At 31.8% G+C, this 23,093-nt stretch overlaps 1 protein-coding gene across 3 annotated transcripts in view; it reads right to left on the reverse strand.

Annotated features, from left to right (window-relative positions):
• Positions 1-1,740: 1,740 nt before the first annotated feature.
• Positions 1,741-23,093, reverse strand: part of kcc (solute carrier family 12 member kcc) — a 72,324-nt gene continuing 50,971 nt past the window's right edge. The window contains exons 4-23 of one of the 3 annotated variants that reach the window (XM_075308763.1): positions 22,866-22,999; positions 22,349-22,431; positions 20,639-20,741; positions 20,416-20,521; positions 20,131-20,260; positions 15,403-15,521; positions 15,236-15,318; positions 15,011-15,146; positions 14,698-14,854; positions 12,359-12,618; positions 12,045-12,297; positions 11,606-11,968; positions 11,353-11,539; positions 11,054-11,269; positions 10,768-10,875; positions 10,003-10,035; positions 4,422-4,514; positions 4,181-4,296; positions 3,950-4,089; positions 1,741-2,033 (exon numbers count right to left, since the gene is read on the reverse strand). In XM_075308763.1, the coding sequence (XP_075164878.1) occupies positions 1,942-2,033; positions 3,950-4,089; positions 4,181-4,296; positions 4,422-4,514; positions 10,003-10,035; positions 10,768-10,875; positions 11,054-11,269; positions 11,353-11,539; positions 11,606-11,968; positions 12,045-12,297; positions 12,359-12,618; positions 14,698-14,854; positions 15,011-15,146; positions 15,236-15,318; positions 15,403-15,521; positions 20,131-20,260; positions 20,416-20,521; positions 20,639-20,741; positions 22,349-22,431; positions 22,866-22,999 (2,912 nt within the window). In that variant the 3' untranslated portion in view covers positions 1,741-1,941. The remainder of the gene's footprint in view (positions 2,034-3,949; positions 4,090-4,180; positions 4,297-4,421; positions 4,515-10,002; positions 10,036-10,767; positions 10,876-11,053; positions 11,270-11,352; positions 11,540-11,605; positions 11,969-12,044; positions 12,298-12,358; positions 12,619-14,697; positions 14,855-15,010; positions 15,147-15,235; positions 15,319-15,402; positions 15,522-20,130; positions 20,261-20,415; positions 20,522-20,638; positions 20,742-22,348; positions 22,432-22,865; positions 23,000-23,093) is intronic. The other 2 variants (XM_075308764.1, XM_075308765.1) reach the window with 2 other exon arrangements.

A 23,093-nucleotide genomic window follows, 5' to 3' on the forward strand; every position in this document is an offset into this window, starting at 1 on the left:
CAGTGCATCCTCTCACAGAGAAAAAAGTAAAGAACAAATCATTGGCCAAATCATGACCATTCTAACCATACAGTGGTTCATTCTTACTATTTTTAGGAATCATACGATTTTTTTTTTGTTGACATTAAACTGATGTGTACGATCATTAAACATACTTGGAATATTCTTATCAACTTTAATCAATAATAAAATTTAACTGCAAACAAATATTTTTTTGCAATAAAAATAATGTAAATTTAGTATTATGGACTTTTTTCTGTGTGTATCAAATCAAATAATATTTGTAAACTTTGTATTAGATATTTAAGATATTTTCACTATCAATTTTTTTCCCAATTTATTTTGTAATAAAATAATTAACATGATTCTATATAATATTGTTAAACTTCAATAAAAATTTATATAGTATGTTATGGAAAAATGGCACAAATCTTTCAAAAAGACGTGAAATTTTCTTTAAAAGCTTGTTGAATTGAAACATATTCCCAGCGTTGGTGTTTATTCACAATAAACGGTTGCTTTTTTGTACAAATTGTATCTATTGTGATTTTTTGGTATTTGCCTTTGCTAAACAGGGTGACTAAAAGCCATTTAATATACTTATTCGGTTTTATTCTAATATTCCGTGTACATTTAAGATTTATTTTATGCACATTACACATTTTGTTTTTTTTATCTTTTAATAAATTGAAATTGAAAATTTGTTAAAATTGCTACTACCCAGCAAAAAAAGCGTCGCCATAGAAGTAATGAAAATGGTCTTTTTGGATCCGGAAGTGGTGCAAAATTGACGCAGAAGCGATGAATTTAACACGGGCTTGTCATAGGACGGAAGTCCTCCATTTCAACAGCCGGTGCACGGAATTTGCATCACTTCTTTATTTGTGATCCGAATTCAATATTTTGGATGTAAATTCAAAAAATTCTGTGATATTTTGTCAAATAAATAATTTTTATAATTTTTTATAATTTTTAATGGATTCTAACGCTTGTCGGAAACGTTTGATCTCAAGTATTTTCAATAAATCACAATTTTTTCATATTGGATTTAGCATTTTTTCGACAACATTTAAATGATTTGTACCATTTTATGAATTCTTACTCTGTTTTTAACCTATTGGAAACATAAAATGTTAAAATTATCCATTAAAAGTATGAAAAATCCAAGTTATAAAAAAATTGAATTAAAAGAACTTTCTGGGTAGTTAAAATAAAGAACAACGTTGGGAGTGCATCTTCTGGAAGTGCTTTTAAAGTAGTGCCTTTGGAAGAACTTCCAATTTTTTTTTGCTTGGTATGTAAGTTTAAATCCTTTCAAAAAATGGTTTCAAAAAAAAAAAAAAAACATAAGAACGGGCAACGTTCAAAGAACTAATTTTTTAATCCCTTCTGTTACGAATATACTCAAAGCGTCATGTTTTCGGTTGTAACCAAAAATTTATGGAAATTTTTGCATTAATAAATTTCATAATTTTTATGTAGTACAAAAATTATGTGTTAATATTTCTAAGAATACACAACCTTATGCTTCTACTAACCAATTAAGAGACTATTCCCAAGGCTTAATTAAGTAAAACAAGATATATTTTTTTAGTTTTTTTTTTTTAATTTACTAAATTTGGTTTTGTTGTTTTTTTTTTGTTTTTATTTACTATAACATTTTTTTATTATCTTTTTACATAAAATTAAGTTAAAATAGTTTTAATTGCATTTTGTTTTTGTTGTTTTTGTTTTTTCCTCTTTTGTTTTTTTGTTTACGTTTTTGTTTTCATTTCATTTATTTATTACCTATAATTACTACTTGAATATTAATTGATTCAAAAAGTTGCCTAAGTTTCAAATATACAAAATTGTTGTTATCATCTTTGTTTTGTTTCTTTTTTGTGTTTTGTTGGGGTGGTGTTTTGTTTTTTGTTTTTGTATATTTTTTTGTTTTACTGCTTAAGAGTAAATAGTTATCACTTCACGCCCACCTCCTCGTACCATTAGCACCTTTTCCAGTCCTTCTGTTAGAACTTCCATAAATTCCATATCTGTAGAGAGAGAGAGAGAGAGGAAGAAGACAAATCGCAAGATGTCGAGTTAAGGAAACCCCCATGGGTGGAAAAACTTAAAAAAATAAAATAATAATTTCTTTTAAATTCATTCAAATCAATATTCAGAATTCTGAATTTTTCAACACATGTTATCCAGTAATGAAATAACGCAGATTTGAACCGAGTATTTATACTTGTGTTGTTTGCTAAGTATTTTTTCTTTGCCGCCTTATGAAAAGTATCACAAGGACATTTTAGCACCGTGTATTGTCACACAGGTAGAGGTTGTATCATCCCAGCAAAAAATACTTCAGCAGTAAGAGTTTAGTTGCGCTTTTTGGTATAGAATAAAGTAGGCAGTGCATCCACAATGCATGAATCGGTAGCAATAATATAAACGAGTAATCAAACTAGTTTATGACCATTCGTTTACGTTATTGCAACCAATTCATGCAGTATAGATGCGTGAAAGGTAGTGCTGCTTTCCTTCACGCCAACAATGCTATACTCAAGATTATACAGTATGTCAAGAAAGTCTTTTGACATTGCCAACTATTTCAACTTCTAGAAATAATTGAAATATTAAATATTTTATTAAATTTTTAATTCTGTGTACGTATGTATATTTTGCAAAATACATAATAAAATATTTTTTTAAAATTTCATTATATTTAATTTTGGAACAAAACATAATTTTTATCCCATTGTCAAAACACTTTCTTGACAAACTGTATATCACTTTTGAGCAATATTTCTATTAAAATGAGCAATTATATCAGCGTTATGTAGAAGCTGCTCTAAATCGGGACATCGCCCACAAAAATCTGCGCTGATTCGGTTGTTTTGTAAGCAGTTGGTACTGCCTCTCTCCCTTACAATCCTGCTGAAATAGTGCTCCATTTTTTGCTGGGATGTTTGTGTTTTTAACGCTGGAGTTTACCAACAAATCAAACAAATATTATACACTGCACGGCTTTGTAGATCTACATTTTCGTTACCATCTCAAATCCTTCAATTTTGTTGGGTGCCATATAAAGGTTCCCATATGCATATATTTAAGTCTGAAATGATTTGGGCAACAATTTTTACATTTCCACAAAATCTTTCGCGAATGCCCTGGGACGGAACAAAAATATGGGAAATATTTGAATCTAAAGCCATTTTATGCAATTATCAATGCTATATGGGGGCTATAACTAAATTTTAAACGACCCAAATAGACATGCATTGCTAGAATGTTAATTCTACTCCCTGTGCAAAATTTCACGTAACTCGGATTAAATTTTTGGCCTCTGTGGTCAAATGAGTGTAAATCAGGCGAAAGAAATATATTCGCTGATTTCAATAAAATTTATCACATTTGACGATACTATTATTTGTAATCCTTGAGCATAATTTGAAGCAAATCAGGGTTAAATTCAGACTTTTGGGGCCATATAAGTGCATATCGGGCTAATGATATATAAGAGAGCTATATCTGAATCTGAACCGATTTTTTTTTAAATTCGATAGGCCAAATCTGAAATCCATTGGACTAAAACTGATTTTGATTACAAAAATATGACAATCCCATTGAGGCGGGTTCTCTGTACCCGATTAACCCAATAGGTCCTACTCATCGGTCAGCGGCTGTCACAACAACGTTCCTGTTGACTGCTACAACAACAACAAAAATGTGTTCACAGGCAGACGGACATATCTAGGTCGACTCAGGGGCAATATTGCCCAAGGACACCATCTCTTCTCCTTCTGGGTGTTACAAATATATGCACTAAATTATAATACCCACGGTGTGGTGCAGGGTATAAAATTGCGAAATCGGTCGGTGGCTCGGTGCGAAATATCGTACTTCACTATGACCTGATTGGCATATATTTTTTGAGAAATATTCAATGTTATTTGTAAAAGGATGCAATTATTTTCACGAGCTGAATTAACTTCCTTGGGTGGACCAGGTAAATTCATTATAACCAATTGGGCATCTTGTGATTTATTTACAATAACTTCGTTAAGTTTAACAGCCGTATGCATCCGACGAACATTCATTTCATCGCTGAAAATAGAATATAGATAATGTAATTTAGAAGGAACTTTTATACCAGAGCAAAGGTTGCGTATATATCTCTCTTTCCATTTGTACTTACGGTTTCTTTTCAACGTAGCTATCGTTGGTTGAATCCTCTTCATCGTCATCGTTTTGCCTATTGTCAGCATTTGCCTCGTAGGCTTTACTAATATTGTTCTCGTCGTCCTTGGATTCCTGCAATGTAATGAATGTTTTTGGGGGGAGAAAGGGACAGAGGTGGGGAAAAATAAGAATAGGATAACAGTTAGTATTCATGGACAAGTGCTTTAATGATTTATCTAAGAAATTGGAAAACTGACATTTTCGTGTTTTTCTTCTACTGTGGGATCTGCGAATCGCACTTTGGATGAGGTTTTCATACTTTCATGATGATGATCGATTATTGTTTGTACCTATAAAATTAAACAAAGGAAATTATAACCAAATCAATCAAAGACCACGAGAGAGTTGTGCTGTTCTCCTCCTAACATAAAAGATAAGAAATCAAAAAAAAATCTTCCTATTTTTCTAAAATATTTTTGGAAAAACATAAATAAACAATCATTGCAACAAAGCCTTAAATTGTATAATTGCTTTTTGTACCAATAACTTTAAAATTAATTGTGCATTATAAAATAATACATATACACAACTTATAAATAGAAAATTTTATTAAAAAATAATTTTAATTAGTTTTTTTGTTTAATGTCCCTAACTGAATTGTATTAAAAATTCTAAGTGGAATGGGAAATTCTGCTCTAAACCCCCCCAATTATAACAACTAAATCAGCTTTACAAGGTTCTAATGTTATATCTAGGTAATTGGTCTAAATCAATTCATAATTGTATGTATAAATGTATTAAAGATAATTGAATTCTAACATCGTTGTTTACTTTCATATTTGCAGGGTTATGTTAATTAGAAATACCATTTCTTGATTCTTGAAATATAAACGAATAAACTATAAATGAAATATAAACCACTACAAATCTCGTCTATAGTGATTGAAACAATTTTAATAAAAAACAAGTAAGGAAAGTCTAAAGTCTGGCGGGGCCGACTATATTATACCCTGCACCACTTTGTAGATCTACATTTTCGATACCATATCACATCCGTCAAAAGTGTTGGGGGCTATATATAAAGGTTTGTCCCAAATACATACAAATAAATATCACTCGATTTGGACAGAATTTGATAGACTTCTACAGAATCTATAGACTCAAAATTTAAGATGGCTAATGCAATATGGTGGAACACAATTTTAGTTAAAAAATATGGGAAACATTTAAATCTGAAGCAATTTTAAGGAAACTTCGCAAAAGTATATTTATGATTTATCGCTCGATATATATGTATTAGAAGTTTAGGAAAATTAGAGTCATTTTTACAACATTTCGACTAAGCAGTGGCGATTTTACAAGGAAAATGTTGGTCGAAATCAGAAAAACATATATATGGGAGCTAAATCTAAATCTGAACCGATGTCAACCAAATTTGGCACGCATAGCTACAATGCTAATTATACTCCCTGTGCAAAATTTCAACTAAATCGGAGTTAAAAATTGGCCTCTGTGGTCATATGAGTGTAAATCGGGCGAAAGCTATATATGGGAGATATATCTAAATCTGAACTGATTTCAATCAAATTTGGCACGCATAGCTACAATGCTAATTATACTCCCTGTGCAAAATTTCAACTAAATCGGAGTTAAAAATTGGCCTCTGTGGTCATTAGAGTGTAAATCGGGCGAAAGCTATATATGGGAGCTATATCTAAATCTGAACCGATTTCAACCAAATTTGGCACGCATAGCTATAATGCTAATTCTACTCCCTGTGCAAAATTTCAACTAAATCGGAGCAAAAACTTGGCCTCTGTGGGTACATGAGTGTAAATCGGGCGAAAGCTATATATGGGAGCTATATCTAAATCTGAACCGATTTGGCTGATATTTTGCAAGTTTTTCGAGACTCATAAAATATTCGGATGTACGGAATTTGAGGAAGATCGGTTGATATACACGCCAATTATGACCAGATCGGTGAAAAATATATATGGCAGCTATATCTAAATCTGAACCGATTTTTTTCCAAAATCAATAGGGATCGTCTTTGAGCCGAAACAGGACCCTATACCAAATTTTAGGACAATCGGACTAAAACTGCGAGCTGTACTTTGCACACAAAAATACATCAACAGACAGACAGACGGACAGACAGACAGGCGGACATCGCTAAATCGACTCAGAATTTAATTCTAAGCCGATCCGTATACTAAAAGGTTGGTCTATGATTACTCCTTCTTGGCGTTACATACAAATGCACAAACTTATTATACCCTGTACCACAGTAGTGGTGAAGGGTATAACAATAATTGGATTACTTTATGATAGAAGACAAACCTGTTCGCATTTGCTTTTGAAATTTCAACAACGATGTTTCTAACTAACTTAGTTTATTCGACCAATATTACCGTTACATATTTTAAAATTTATTCGAACAATTTTATTAGTAAAAAATCTATGGAACCCTCTAACACTTTCTGTACTATTAATATTTTTACTTTGAAATTTACAAGGAGTTTATTATTGTTATATTTTATTTTAAGGGTATTTTATTTAGATTTAGATATTACAACTACCTCTAGGGAAATAATTTGTACCACAATCAGTCCGAAACAAGAAACGAAATCGAAATAAAAATAAATACAATACAAAGATTATCAACATGCCGTTTTCAAGACAATGGCTGTGGTTTGATTGTCTACAGGATATGCAGATTTTGAATTCTAAAGACCGCTTCAAAAAAAAGAAAAAATATTTATTCCCATGAGCAAAAAACAAATTTTCACGTACACACAAAAATTAATTTTTAATTGAAATGTCTTCAATCACAGAAATGATAGTATCAAAAAATTAATTGATCCAATTAAAAAATTAATTGATACTATTATTTATGTGATTGATTTTTATTTCAATTAAAAAATTTTTTGAATCAATTAAATTTTTAATTGAATATTTTTTTAAAACTCAATCAAAATTTTAATTGGAAAAATTTACGTGAAATTTTTTTGTGTGTACAAAGTAATATTCAGATATTGATTTTACATTTTCAAAACACGTCAGATTAAAAACATATTAATTAATTAATTTTCCACCGTGAATTTGAATCAAAAATTTCAATTCAAATATATTTATATTTTTCCGGAATACAATACAATATGCATATCCTATAAAATACATATTCTGTAGACTATCATTAGAAAGATATTTATGAAATAACATACACTGACAGCAGAAGTAAGAGATAGAATATGAGCGATGTAGAGGGATGAGTATTGGAGAATGAGAAGAATTATCACATTATTATAAATGATTTTCCTCTTGCTCTCATTTGGTGACTTTATAAATGAGAGTATGTTCTTTTTATATAATATATACTCTTATAATATGACAACATGAAGAGATGACATGAGCGAACAAACTGTTGTTATGAAAATGAATTGAGTTTAACCATCGTAATAAAAAGAAAGAAATTTTCAGAATGTTTGAGAGACAAATATAGAAGAAGATGAATGCAAAAGAAAGCTCATAGCTGCTGTTATAATATGCCCCAGAAAATGTATGTATGACATATCATTTAATGAAAATATCACAGATGATGAGCTAATGGACCTTAGGGATTTTATATCTCGAGTGCTTAGTTTTAAGTTCCGCTATGTGCGAAATATTTTAAGCGGCTCTCATGGAAAATGTTATGGATGTTTGATGATTGGATGGAGTAAGAGTTTCTGCAATTTAACATATATAAATATTTAATTGCCAAGGCAATATAATATTCTTGTTTGTTATATATAATTAAAATTAAGCTGGTATGCCTTGCAAACCTGTAGTAACGAGTGGTAAATAACCCAATAGGGCAGACATACTGACCAAATTTTTTTAATAAGCTTATTTTTATGCATGCAAAGTTGTTGTAACAGGTTGGACGATAAGTCCCCGGTATAATAAAGAAAAACACATTTTTTTGTCAAAATTCGTTTTTATTATTCAATTTAGTTCCCTTCAAGAGCGATACAACGATTATGCCGACCTTCCAATTTTTTTGATACCATTTTGGTAGTACTCCTTCGGGTTTGCCTCAAAATAGGCCTCAGTTCCGGCGATCACCTCTTCATTGCAGCCAAATTTTTTCCCTGCGAGCATCCGAAAAAGTCGCTGGGGGCCAGATCTGGAGAATACGGTGGGTGGGGAAGCAATTCGAAGCCCAATTCATGAATTTTTGCCATCGTTCTCAATGACTTGTGGCACGGTGCGTTGTCTTGGTGGAACAACATTTTTTTCTTCTTCATATGCCGCGATTTCGACTTCAAACGCTCCAATAACGCCATATAATAGTCACTGTTGATGGTTTTTCCTTTCTCAAGATAATCGATAAAAATTATTCCATGCGCATCCCAAAAAATAGAGGCCATTACTTTGCCAGCGGACTTTTGAGTCTTTCCACGCTTCGGAGACGGTTCACCGGTCGCTGTCCACTCAGCCGACTGTCGATTGGACTCAGGAGCGTAGTGATGGAGCCATGTTTCATCCATTGTCACATATCGACGGAAAAACTCGGGTGTATTACGAGTTAACAGCTGCAAACACCGCTCAGAATCATCAACACGTTGTTTTTGGTCAAATGTGAGCTCGCGCGGCACCAATTTTGCACAGAGCTTCCTCATATCTAAATATTGATGAATGATATGACCAACCCGTTCCTTTGATATCTTTAAGGCCTCTGCTATCTCTATCAACTTACGGTCATTCAAAATCATTTTGTGGATTTTTTTGATGTTTTCGTCGGTAACCACCTCTTTCGGGCGTCCACTGCGTTCACCGTCCTCCGTGCTCATTTCACCACGCTTGAATTTTGCATACCAATCAATTATTGTTGATTTCCCTGGGGCAGAGTCCGGAAACTCATTACCAAGCATTGATTTTGCTTCCACCGTATTTTTTCCCTTCAGAAAACAGTATTTTATCAAAACACGAAATTCATTTTTTTTTCATTTTTTTACAATAACAAAAGTTGCTTCACAAAAGACGCTCTATCTCACAAACTAATTGACTTACAGACGTCAAATTTTGACATGATTGATTTGAAGGTTGGTACTATATAAAAATAATATGCATTTAATACTAGCGTCGCCATCTATGTGTCAGACCGGGGACTTATCAGCCAACCTGTTAACTTGATCATATTGTTACTTGGGCATAGATATGAAATGTTTTTGCGAAACTGAGACAATGTTGCATTCAAGAACTCTCACCTTTTACCATTAATGGTGGGCAAAGAGAAAACAAAACCAGAGAGGTGACAAATTTTATATTCTCCCCCAAGTGCATAGCATTTGTGAGAGAATATTGCTGAAACCTATCTGAATGTAATGTATCATTGATGTTGTGATTATTCAGGGTGTATTGATGAGAGAAGACAATGTTGATATCTACACATATGACTGAAATGAATGCTCTAGATATGGACAATTTTATAGAGAACTAACGAGTACACTCATTTGCGTTAGACTGAAGAGTGTTGCTTTGTTGAATGAATGAAATGACATATTTATATTGTGATTGTGTAGAAAGAGTAATCTCATGGCATGAGAAAATATACACTTGCTGGTATGATATGGATGTGATGAAACGAAGAAGAAGAAGAAGAAGAGAAATTTGTGTGTATTGAAATCGAATGCAGCTACACAATCACCAAATGAAAAAACAAGAAACGCAAAATAAACGCAAAATATTCATTCAATTCTTTTCTCTATAAAAACGAAGGAACGAATACACTTAGTAGTAGTAGTAGTAGTGGTAACAAAGAGATGTAGAAGAGATTAGATTGTATTTTACCAAAGGCATTTTATCCTCCCCAGTGGTCGATTTCTGGTCCATTGCAATAAATTTTGACGATTGTTTTTTTGTTTGTTTGTTTGTTTTGATTTTAAGAAAACATGTATATAATTTATATTAATACAAACAAATAATTTTTAGATACAGAAACGATAGTAGTTAGTATAGGATGTTATGAGTGTGTTTGTATGAAGGATTGTGCATTTGTTTTAAAGAAATGAATCGAATAAAGGAATATGAATATACACCAATTGAAGAAAATAAACAATTTGATCCAATGATTTCCAAAACCAAATATGTAAAAAAAAAAACAAACAAATCAATAAAATATGCACATATATAACAAAAAAAAAATAAGAAAGGTTTCCATATTACAAGAAAACCAAATTAAAAACAAAACAAAAAGTTTCCTTTAGAAATGTATCAATGATATGTGATGAATATGGATAGTGTTAACCGAATGGCCAGTAAAGTCTTTGCAAAGATATTGGACATTTATACAATGCAGTATGGATACAGAAATGAATAACCATTTCACCAAATATACAAATAAACCATATACCAATTATACCATGATTAATTATTTATTTCTTATCGTATCGATTTAGATTATTCATCTATAGCCAATGATTGTTTCTTTCTATTTACGAAAGTTTTTCTTTTTCCCCAGTGGCAAAGACTTTACCCAGATATTGTCAATTTTCTCAAAAGAGGGATATTTTGATATGGTTTTGATATCTTGTTTTGATTTTTGGGAATACATACAACTTTAGTTTTTTCCGTGCGATTCAATCGTAATTCACGTAACATTTGATTCCTTTGCTCCATCATTAAGGTTCGTTCATAAGTATAAGCTGATATATCACTGTTCATCTGGGGAATAAAAATAAATATTAAGATTCATATATAAAAGTTAGTTTGGGAACACAAAATTAATACAGAACTTGGTATAACATAAATTAAAGAAACATTTTTAGTGTATACATATGTATGTTCATTGATAAAATTCCTTCAAATTCTGAAAACATTTAAATTAATTTAAAGAACTTACCATTTCAACAACTTCAACTTCTGCCTCAATTCTCAAATGATAAAGGAACGTTTTTAAATCTTTCTTCATTTGTATAGAATTATCCTCCATTTGGGCTACCGTGAAGATACGTAATTTGCAATTTCTCCATGTGCGGTGTTGTTTCAGAAGGAAAGGCAATAACATTAAAAGACCACCATCGTGCACAATCCACCAAATATCAATGTTGCCTCCGATCTACAGAATCGGAGGAAGTATATCAAAAAAACAGAACTATTAGCCATGTAATAAAAAGCGCATACTCCTACCTTGATACTTGCCTTGTGATTCGATTCAGGGAAAAAGTTAATACCTTTAGGTACCAACAATGCCATGTGGCAAGCGGCTACTGTGCGTACGGTCTGTATGAAAATCTTCCAGCTTTGAGTACCCTCCTTGCGCCAACTGTAGGGCCAGCCGACAATGACTGTGTTGGGTTTCATACCACCAAGACCAATGGTTTGTACACTAAATGGAAGGATTTGGATGGATCAAATGAATTGCATGCGGGCACATTTAATTTCTATTGCTTACACTGAACTAACACCTTCACCAATTTCCCTGGCAACCAAAACATCACAGAATCCCTTGACCTTTTCATCATCCATGAGCTTGCGCAACGATTGTTTAGCCTCCACAGCGCGATTACCGATCTTTGTGTGGTCACCTTGTATTACAGAGACACAGATGGTCAAACCTTTTCCGGCCTTCAGTTGGGTGGCGAAGGCAAACATTTTACGATATTTTGGCATGAGATTATCATTGAGTTTCGAAAGCACCAAAATCTGGGGACGCCAATTTTTGGTATGGGCTGGACCTTCATCCAGACGCAATAATGAATATCTGGCAGCAGTAAGAGCCATACCGCGTATACCATCTCCCCATTCTTTTTCGGCTCTGTAAAAGATGTCGGAATTGAAATTCCTCTTGGAACGAAGCGAGAGAGAGAGAGTGACTGTGATTTACTACTTACCCTCTGTATTCGATATATTTGTAAATCACAACAGCCATTCCCATGGCAACTAAGGCAAAGTACCAGGATGTCATGAACATAACCGAGATGCACAACGTAAGGCCAATAAGTGATAGAGACCAGTGATAGAATTTGAAACGTGGTCTCCAATTCGGTGTCCTCAAGAGAGTTTGTACAGCACAGGCAAGATTAACGAAGCCGTAACACATGAGGAAAAACATGGACAATAAAGGTGCCAACAAATCGACATTACCTAGATATCAATTATGGAATAATAAGATTTCAATCGCCCAAGATTATAATTCACAACTTACCCAACAATATGCCGCACTGGCAAATGCAAAGGGTCAATAACAATGCTCGAGTGGGTTCACCACGTTTGGATGATTTGGCAAATGGTGCCAAAAATGGAATGATTTCATCTCTGGCTATGGCTTGTAGCAGACGTGGAGCTCCCGTTAAACTTTGAAGACCAGCTCCAAGGGTAGATAAGAATGAGCCAATTAAAATTACCCATTGATTTGGCCAAGCAATGTTGGCTACAACCAGTTTTCCACCTATTGATTGACCGAATCTGGAAAACGAAAGAAAATTTATGTTTTGAATAAAACAAAGTAAAGACGAAAATGTGAAAGAATTCAAATATGAACGTTTGGAAAATCTATAACTTTTTGCCAAAGTCGAAATTGCCTTAAAAAAACATGAAATGATGGTGAGTACTCAATAAGCACAAATTATATATCTAATTTGCGTAATTGCTTTTTATTATAAAATCTATATAAAGTTCAAGTGCAGCTAATGTACACTCAAAAAAAGTAAACCCTCTATGTCACTAAAGCCAGTTTAACTTTATTTTAGTTCATAGAATTAATATGTTGGGAGAAAGTTTCGCTTCCAATAATTTTTTGCGTACATTAGTTAAATAAACTAAAAAACGGGAAAAAATTATACACAAATGAATCATAAAGATTTACCAAATTCGAACTTCTCTCAAAATAGTTCATTATTTTGTTTAATTTTACTACAAATGCATCCATCTTGAACTTCAATTTTTTTCCTTCAAACTACAAAATTTTCTTGAGTAAGCGAAAACAAATTAATTATGTCTAATAAATTTTCTTGAATTAGCCGAAAAATATTTACTTATTTTTGTGATATCGACGTCATGTCAGCGAGGGTAGTTAAAATTTACACGCAAAAAAAATAATTCTTTCCTCCCAAACGAAATTTTAGACAAACAAAGTTCGTTTCTCATTTGCTTTTCGTTGAAAGGAAGTGTATTTGGAAGAAAAGTATATACTTTTTGTGATAAACGTTTATTATTTTCCAAGATGTAAAAATAATTTCATAAAGACTAACTCAAAAAAATTTTTTTGTGGCTAATTGCATTTTCCCTCACATCTTTCTCACTTCCACGAAGTTTTTTAGTTCTTAGCACCTTTTTCTGTAATACAAACAATGTAGAAGAAATTGTACGAGTTTATACATTTTTAAAATTTTTTTTACCTTTCGCTTGGACGGAGAATCGAACCGCGGACCATGCAATTTGTAAGCCAACACACTATCCACTGAGCTATGTAGCCGTTATTGTCATCAATAGACAATTACCCATATAAGTTATATTTATATAGCATAGCTTGCGGCGCCCACGAGCCGATTAAACAAAGTTTATTTCACAGAAAAATACATTTAGTTGGGCAACATGGAGCAGTGGTTGCTACGTCTGACTTACATGCCAAGGGTCGTGGGTTCGATCCCTGCTTCGGCCAAAGGTTTTTTTTTACATATATTCCAGATATGTTAGGAAGATTCCGAAAAAATGTTCAACATTACATTGTAGTATATTACATTTTGAACTGTAAAATGTGTCTTATTAAAGACCTAAAGTCAGAAAAGAACAGTGTTTGATATAAACGAAATGGACTGTGTTGTTGGTTCAAAAATAACTTTTTTTATTAAAAAAATTAACATTTTGTAACAAACGAATTGTTTTGGTGATAAAAGTGTATACTTTTCGAAGCAATTCAAAAAACTCTAACAAAAGAAAAACGTTTTCGGTACACGTTTTCCAAACGTTTTTTTTTTCTTTGCGTGTAGTTGTTTAGTTAAAATAATCTAAAATTTCTAAAATTAACCAAAATTGTTTCTTCCTGGTGGGTTCACTATTTTTTCAGTGTAGTAATAGTGCAATAAATTCGATATAATTGTGTGAAGTCATGTTTTATGGGATTTGCCAATATTTGTAGAATTATGACATTAAGGTGTTGGGCAAATGACTTCATGGGTGCCTAACACATGTACCAGTAATGTGGGAAAATCTTTATTACATCGGATAAAATCTAAGATCTAATCTAAAAAATTTGTAAAAATTTAAAATCTACTTTTCGAATTTGAAAATGTCGAAAAGCCTTACTGTGTTACAGTCAATATTTAAAGAAAACGTTCAGCCTACTTAGATTATATGGAATTTGGGCATAAATTTATAAAATTTAACATAACAGCTTTTAAAGAAACAATTGTAACGATTTAAGAAACTTTGTTTGTTTTCAATTTGATTTCAAGTTAATTTCTTTTTTTTGCGCTTAACCTAAACTTGTGTAACATTCTCTTTTGTCAAGAGATACTCTCTTATCTCTTAACAGTTGATACTTACTTGTCTCTTAAGAGTAGATTGTCAACGGTACCGGCAAATAATAAGACGCATGATAAGTATACAGTACTGGTGGTTAAAATGGCGCAAATGGTACCAATTGGTATACTCTTTTGGGCATCAGCCAAGTCACCTGATCTATTGGAACCAGCCATAATGCCTGAAAACATAGACAGAAGTCCATACGACGATGCATAAATATAAATTCAGTGTACACGATGCATTGATTAGAGTGATCATAAAAATCAACACCCGCATATTATAATTGAAATAAGAAAATGGGAATGGGAAAAAAATGAATTTCAAATTCACTTACCTGTAACGGAGGGGAAAAAGATACCAATGAGTAGAGTGAATGATGTTGTAATATCAGCCATTACTTGATTGTAGGTTGATGGTGACATATTGTCAATGTCAGTTGCATTTTTGCCATACGCAATGAATTGTCCGAGCTTGAGAGGGATAGTGAGAGAAGAAAATTTAAGTTAACGAAATATAAAAGCAATTTCAATTAATATCCTCTAGAACAAATGAAACTTACTTCCAAAAATGAGGGCAATATATTGTCGTAGAATACACCGCTGGATAAACCTTTAATACCTTTTACCTTGGTTACATTATGATCTAAATTTCAATAAAAAAAATAATAAACAAATTTTTATTACATTTCTTTTTCAATTATTTTTCAAAATAATCAAAAGAACTTACTTAGATAGTATTCATCACATTTGCCATCTGGACAGAATAAATCGGAGAGTACTGTGTCTTCTTTTGTGCAATTGTCGATGTGTATATCTTTGAGTAAACGTTTTCCAAGTACGCACATGCTACAAGTGATAAAAGTAAAATATTAAGGATGAATCCTAAATAAAATATTTCGTATACAACGATATCATCAATATACACATGAGAAATTTTAAAAATGCAATCAATAATAAAATTTTGATCTTATCATAACTTAATTGAAATCTTTGAATGGTTGGAAAGAATGATTTAATTGTTTTTGTTTTTTTTTTATTTTCTCATATGTATATCGATAATATATTTGACTCAATCAATTGGGTTCTAGTATGTCGTGAATGCTCCATATGTCTTGAATTTCGTGTGGTTATAGACCTTCACTGTACCTGCTGAATAGAAAGAATGCTTTATACTTCATATAATCTTTTGATAAAATCTACTCTCTTGCGAATAACTAAAATAGAAAAATTTCCAGCATAATTATAAAGAATTAGCAAACATAATATTGCTTTGTGCAGCGTCACTCTGATTTCGATTTTTTCTAATTTTGAAATGATTATGAAGCTACTTAAATTATAATTCTAAAAATAATAAGAATACTAAAGCATAATCTACTCGATTGTGATAGTTTTGTTTTTCGAATGTAACACTTTTAATTTCATTGAATGATACCAGGGTTCTCTGAAAACTTTTATAAGAAGCATTGTCTAAAAATGTGAGTTAAATTTAAATGTGCGGAAATATATTTGCTTTTATTCTACAACAATTACATGCAAACTGACTTATGGTAAACTGGCCATACTGACGATGTTGACAATGTCAAGGCCTAATCATTGGCAAACGTAACGTAACATTATAACACATCGGAGTATATTTCAACTGTGTGATTATGATGCAACTGCACTGAATGAAGAGTTTTCTTTCCTGAGGAACGAAATTTTTGAACAAGCAAAGTTTTCTTTTGGCACTAAAAAATGTCGTTTAAATCCAATAAAAATGATGAGAGACTATTGTTGAATTGCTTACCATAATTTCGAATATATTTTCTCTTATATCTCTTATATTATTTAATAGGGAGCCACCGTGGTGCAATGGTTAGCATACCCGCCTTGCATACACAAGGTCGTGGGTTCGATTCCTGCTTCGACCGAACACCAAAACGTTTTTCAGCGGTGGGTTTCAAAGCTTCTCTAAGTGGTTTCACTACAATGTGGAACGCCGTTCGGACTCGGCTATAAAAAGGAGGTCCCTTGTCATTGAGCTTAACATGGAATCGGGCAGCACTCAGTGATAAGAGAGAAGTTCACCAATGTGGTATCACAATGGACTGAATAGTCTAAGTGAGCCTGATACATCGGGCTGCCACCTAACCTAACCTATATTATTTAATAACAATTCAAATTGTTGAGTCTAGTTCAACAACTTTTTGATATTTATGAAAAATTTAAATTATTAAACTTAATTTTAAATTATTAATTAACGAATTATTTTGTTTCTAACTGATTTATGGAATTTGAAGGAATTATCAGTTAACTATTCATTTAGCTAAAACGGCAACCCTAAATCATTCTACGTTCCAAAAGGAAAGCTGTTGCTCAAACGAATTTAAATAGTTGCCATCATGAATGAATTGTTACAATTAAATGTATTCAATAATTTTGTTGTTCAATTTCTAAAAAACTTGTACATCTTCATCGAAGGCGGTGAGGAGTATTTTTCTTTTTTTATCTCTATTCTTGAATCTTGAACTTTGTTTCACTTTTCACTTTTCTGATTTCGGATTTTATTAAACAAGTCCGGAAAGTTATCAATAATTTTTATACAGTATATTTTCGAAAGTACTCTCGGTAATGTTCAGGAATTTCGTTTGTCGGAAATTTCGTTCCTGAGGAAAGTACTTTTTTTTCGTTGGGTATGTAAAATGTCAAGATGCATTAATCACATTTAAATTTAAATTAAAATTTAATGAACATATATATATATATATATATATATATATATATATATATATATATATATATATATATATATATATATATATATATATATATATATATATATATATATATATATATATATATATATATATATATATATATATATATATATATATATATATATATATATATATATATATATATATATATATATATATATATATATATATCTGTGGTCACAACCCATAACAGCCTAAGTCTGTTTTTCAATATTTTCAGTACAGGAGTTCAAAGTTTTGAATCTTCTCTGAAAATCAGGATAAGGTGTTTTTTGGAATTAGGATTAATTGCCTTCCTAGAAGAGATACAAACATGAACAATTTAGAGCAAATAAATTTAGATACGCTGAATACGATGGTGCTAATAACTCAATTGTGTCCTAACTCGAGTTAGGCTGTTAAGGGTTGTGACCACAGATATAAATACACAAGATTATAATTTTGCGTTTATTGAAACATGACATGTAATGTTTTTGTGTTATTACCGTTGATTAGGATAATAGAAGTGCAATAAATAGAAGTACACAGTCTCACACAAGTTTACATACGATTAAAGAATTTGTATTTTATTGAAATAATAAAATATTATAAACTATGCATATACATGCTTTAATTTTTGTAAAATAATTTGAAAACATAGTATTTGTTAATTTTTAACAATATTTTTTTAGTGTGGTTTATAAAAAACAACAAGAAAGATGTTTGGTTAGTAGGTTAAAAACTCAGGGGTATGTAAACTTGTGTAAGACTGTGTATATCTCTATCAAATTGCACTTTCTGTATTTCATTCTCTGGTGAAGTATATTCCTGGTATCTAAGAATTGCCACTAAACATATTCACTGATGCTGCCGATCGTGACAGTTTTCTTCAAATATATTACTTAAAGCAATTGTGTTTTTTTTTTTGTATAAAACTCAAAAAAGTAGTCCGTTTAGTACTTTGTCTTCCCGTGTGGCACAAAAGCGTCGCATAATCAATCTACCGTCTCGTAATGGACTATTGTCAAAATTCTTGAAGCGAATTTAAGGAGTGAGTCTTAATATTCGATGTGTACAGTAAAAAATTGGTTTTACCATTTGACTACCGACGAAGGACATTCGAAAAGACACCAAACTCTATTTCCACTCTTAGTTTCGATTTTTTTCTCTTTGTTATTTTAAAGTAGAGACTTTAATCTAAATAAGCTATAAATATTTTCCATTAGTGAGCACTAAAATTCAGTTTTATAAACTTCTTTAAGAATAAACGCAAAATGCGAAATTTTGAGACCATTTTGCTAGTGTATGTCTCCAGTAAATGGACAAAAACTATAGCTTATATTTTTACGGGTTCTCTTTTGTTCACACTTTGAAAGATATTATAGGCCAAATAGCGCTTACTTTCGTTAGACCATTTGGTCACAATTGAAGAATCAAGTTTTCAGAAAAAAAACTCATCTAGTTCTTGAAGTAATTGAGGTAGGTCCTCAAAATTACGATTTTTGTTCTATATGCTGTTAGTAAAAGTAAAAACAGAAGAAGATTTAAAGTTTTTAACATTAGTTTTATTTCGGTAGTGAAAGGGTTAAGGAGTTTCACCGTGGCCCAAGTATGGTTTTTGGGAGCTACGTCCATGTGGCCGAAATTGACTACCGAGGAGAACCAAATCCCAAATTGAGATATTAAGAATTTGTAAAGATCATGTAAGAAATTTTGCAATACAGGGGATTCTAGTAATACACCAAGGAACAATGAATGTACCCCGTGACCTTGCTCCGAAGAAGCAAGGAACACGGTTCCCTCATCCGGAATGATGATGACAACATTTTTCTGAGATTTCTAAGATGTTATCCGCTTCCACTACCTGGAGAAGGATAAAAAGGTTGGATTTGACGAACAATAGTTGTATCTTTCTATAAACACATGACACATTGTATATAACTCTTTAATATTTCATAAACAAATATATTATCGTTTCGATCTGCTTACAATTTTAAGCAAAATATTTTATCAAGGTGATTTCCTAATATGACATTTTCTTAGTCGGAAATTTATTTCTTCAACATCATATGACTAATATACAAAAATCTCCTTTGGTTTATAGTTGAAGTCTTTCTAATGGGATATTGATTATTATTATTATACCCCCCTCCTTTGGAAAGCTTGAATTGAATTGCCTACATAAATCAATTCATTTAGCCTTCAAAGGTTATTTCAACATCCCAACAACAACAACAATAAACGATTACAAGTCCTGTGTGTAGTAGTGATAGTCTTTACTTCTACTCATCATCGTCACCATCATGCTATAACTATTGAGTTTGTGGCAGTAGCCATTATCTCTGATGCCTGATGGATAATCCGACCTCCTAGAATTTCCTTCTATTGACCAGAAATGTGAAGGTTGCTGTTGTTACGGCTGCTGTTATTTTTGGTACAAAGGTTAATATCTGATTGAGGGTTAATTAAAATATACATGTGTGTGTGTGTGTGTGTGTGTGTGTGTGTGTGAAAATTCTTCCATCTGTTTACGCGGGCCCTAAGTGTATATGTGTGTGCTTTTGGGAGAGGTTGTCGTCGCTATAAGGATGTCAGAGAGTATGTTTCGTATGTGTGAGTATAGTTATGGTATTGTTGTTTGAGTCCCTCATCAAAAAATACGGTTTGCGCCTATGTCTTTTTTGAGGCACAGCTCGGAGAAGTGGGGGTCTTATACTTACTAAAGTTTTTCATTGCCATTTATGTTATCGAATATTCCAACATAGACGGCCACTATTGAGAAAATAACACAGGCCAAGGCCACGGCAGCGAATTTATTAACAAATCTTACACCCAGGAAGACAATTAAACCTATAGAGAATACGTTCAAGAGATGGAATAGGAGGAACACATTTTAAGGGAGGGTTAAATTCCAAATAGAATCAGTGAAACCAGTAATCAAAAGCTTAAAGCATCAATAACAATATTAAATATATATAAATTGTTTTTGTTTTTGTTTAATTTACCCATGAAACACAGCAGTCCCGTGCCATATACTCTAAAATTATTGTACATGGCATCGGCATCCTTAGTGAAATCACCAAATATTGAAGCCCACGGAGCCATGTACGTCTGTTGAAAACATCAAAAAAAGTATGCATTGAGGTTGATTTAAAATATTTTTTTTTTTACTCTTGCAAACTTGCGTATTCCCTGTGATGTTTGCACGTTATGGGTCCAACTACTTACCAATACAATTTCAACTGCACCCACAATGTACATGGCCGCCGCAAGGGTAGTGCCCGTGTAGAACAGCATTCCCACCGCACCTCCAAATTCGGGTCCAAGTGATCTGAAAACAGAAAGATAGTTATATCCACTTTTCTTTAAAGAAGAATATAAAGATTTTGTATGGAAATTTAATACACTGAAAAAAAACCAACTTGGCTTTAATAATTCAGATAATTATTCAAGATTACTGAAATCGTCTTTAAATTTGTTTACTTTTTGTTCATTCTATGGCAAGCAGCTTAATAGCTTATTTTTTACTTGAAGTCGACCCTGAAATTCCTAGTATCATGCTAAACTCAAATTTAAAAGAGAATTGCATCCTAAAAATATCCTACTTCAATTTTCCGCTTGTTTGGCTCGGAATAAATACCAAACTCATTTGCGTAAAAACAAAATTTTTGGAACCGAGCTAGCTTTGTTTTTTCCAGTGTAGATCTCTATTTATGCGGCCACTCGAAGTCGAAAATTCACCACCAAAATTAAGAGTAAGTACATACAAGTGCTAATATTTATGCTCTCTTATCAATGAAAAATTCACTATCACGAAAAAACAAATTAAAGAGAATTGCATCCTAAAAATATCCTACTTCAATTTTCCGCTTGTTTGGCTCGGAATAAATACCAAACTCATTTGCGTAAAAACAAAATCTTTGGAACCGAGCTAGCTTTGTTTTTTCCAGTGTAGATCTCTATTTATGCGGCCACTCGAAGTCGAAAATTCACCACCAAAATTAAGAGTAAGTACATACAAGTACTAATATTTATGCTCTCTTATCAATGAAAAATTCACTCTCACGAAAAAACAAATCACTCTCACGAAAAACAGATTCTCAACCCTCTTCCAATCTCTTCATGCCAAGTGATTGAGCTTGAGTGTAATTAAAAAATGTCATGAACATATTCGTACCATTGGATAGGATGGTTCCCAACTAGTTGCTCTTATTTTGTATATTTTTATACTTCCCTGCAGTTAGTTTTTTCCCGTAAAACATATTCTTTGAAATAAAATAAAAGAGATTTGCGACAATTGTTAAATCATTTGTAATTTTGGTTGAAAAGTAATACTTCGTAAGAAATGGGAATTTGGTTTATCAAAAATTTCGTTCGGGAGGAAAGTATGTTTTTGTGTAAAATCTCGTAAACACTCTAAAACGTCTATAGTTAAACTGATTTTAACTTATTAACTTCTTTTTAGTTTTAGCGTAAGTTGATTTTCTTCATCCAAGTATGTCTTAATGTTATGAACTGATCGTGGTTATACTAATCAATGCCCACACAAATAAAAGGTTAGTGTATTATTTCAATTAAAATCTTAATTAAATTGGAAAATTATTCAATAGAATTGATCCAATTAATTGTTATTAGTTATTTAAATCGATTGTCAAATTGACTTTGGTGATTGATACAATTATTTCAGTGAATGGAGCAATTCATGCCATGATTGAAGCCAATAATTATTTTTTTCTGTAGACTGTTACATTTCTAATATGAAAAACATTATTAATATAATCATTTATAAATAATCTCTAGTACTAGTTTCTAAAAAAAAGATTAATGCAAATGTCCCTGGACATGACAATAAGTAGGTCAATTGATATTTTCTATTACTCTTCTATCCCTATTGTCCTCTCTATGTATGTAGTCAATAGAAATGTGCTTAGTACTTACCTTGATATCATAAAGTAACTGCCTCCCGCCGGCACCACGCCATTTGTTGCAATAGCAGACATAGAAATCGCAGTTAACATAGTCTGGTTGTCGTAAATGAAAAACAAGTGTTAGGTATTTAGTTTAGTTTACTTCAATAGGGCGTAAAATAGTAAGTAATTAAAAATATCATTGTACTTATTATTATCTTATTATTAATGATTTTAGTGAAGGTTGAATGCATGAGAAGAATATTTTCATTGAAAATGTAATCATCATCAATGCTATGAATTGTTTGGTAACAAAAAGTTGTACTAAATGTCCTTGTGATATAGGAGGAAATTCTTGTTAGTTTTATTTCCTTTTTTTATCTCTTTTATTTTAAATTACAACATATTAACATTATATAAACAACAGCAGTCTTGAATGTCCATCATAGATGATTAATGTAAATTATATAAATTTATGTCAAATTACATAGCAAGGATATCTTAAGAAAACTTAACTTATGAAAATTAATTAGTTTTGCTATACTTACCACACAACAACAAGTAAGCACAATTAAAAAGCCACATACTGCTCCTGCAGTTCCAACAACCCATGTTAAACGAATAAATAGAATAACGCCGAAAATGTTTTGAATACAGGGCAAGAAAACACCAATCAGGGTACCTATTAAAAAATAAATAAGATTTCATTAAAACGAACTCCAAAAAAATATTGACAAATATTTTGGAAAACATTTAGGAAAAAAGCATATAAAAGA

This window comes from Haematobia irritans, chromosome 5 (genome assembly GCF_050003625.1).
Source record: "Haematobia irritans isolate KBUSLIRL chromosome 5, ASM5000362v1, whole genome shotgun sequence".
Taxonomy (NCBI): domain Eukaryota; kingdom Metazoa; phylum Arthropoda; class Insecta; order Diptera; family Muscidae; genus Haematobia; species Haematobia irritans.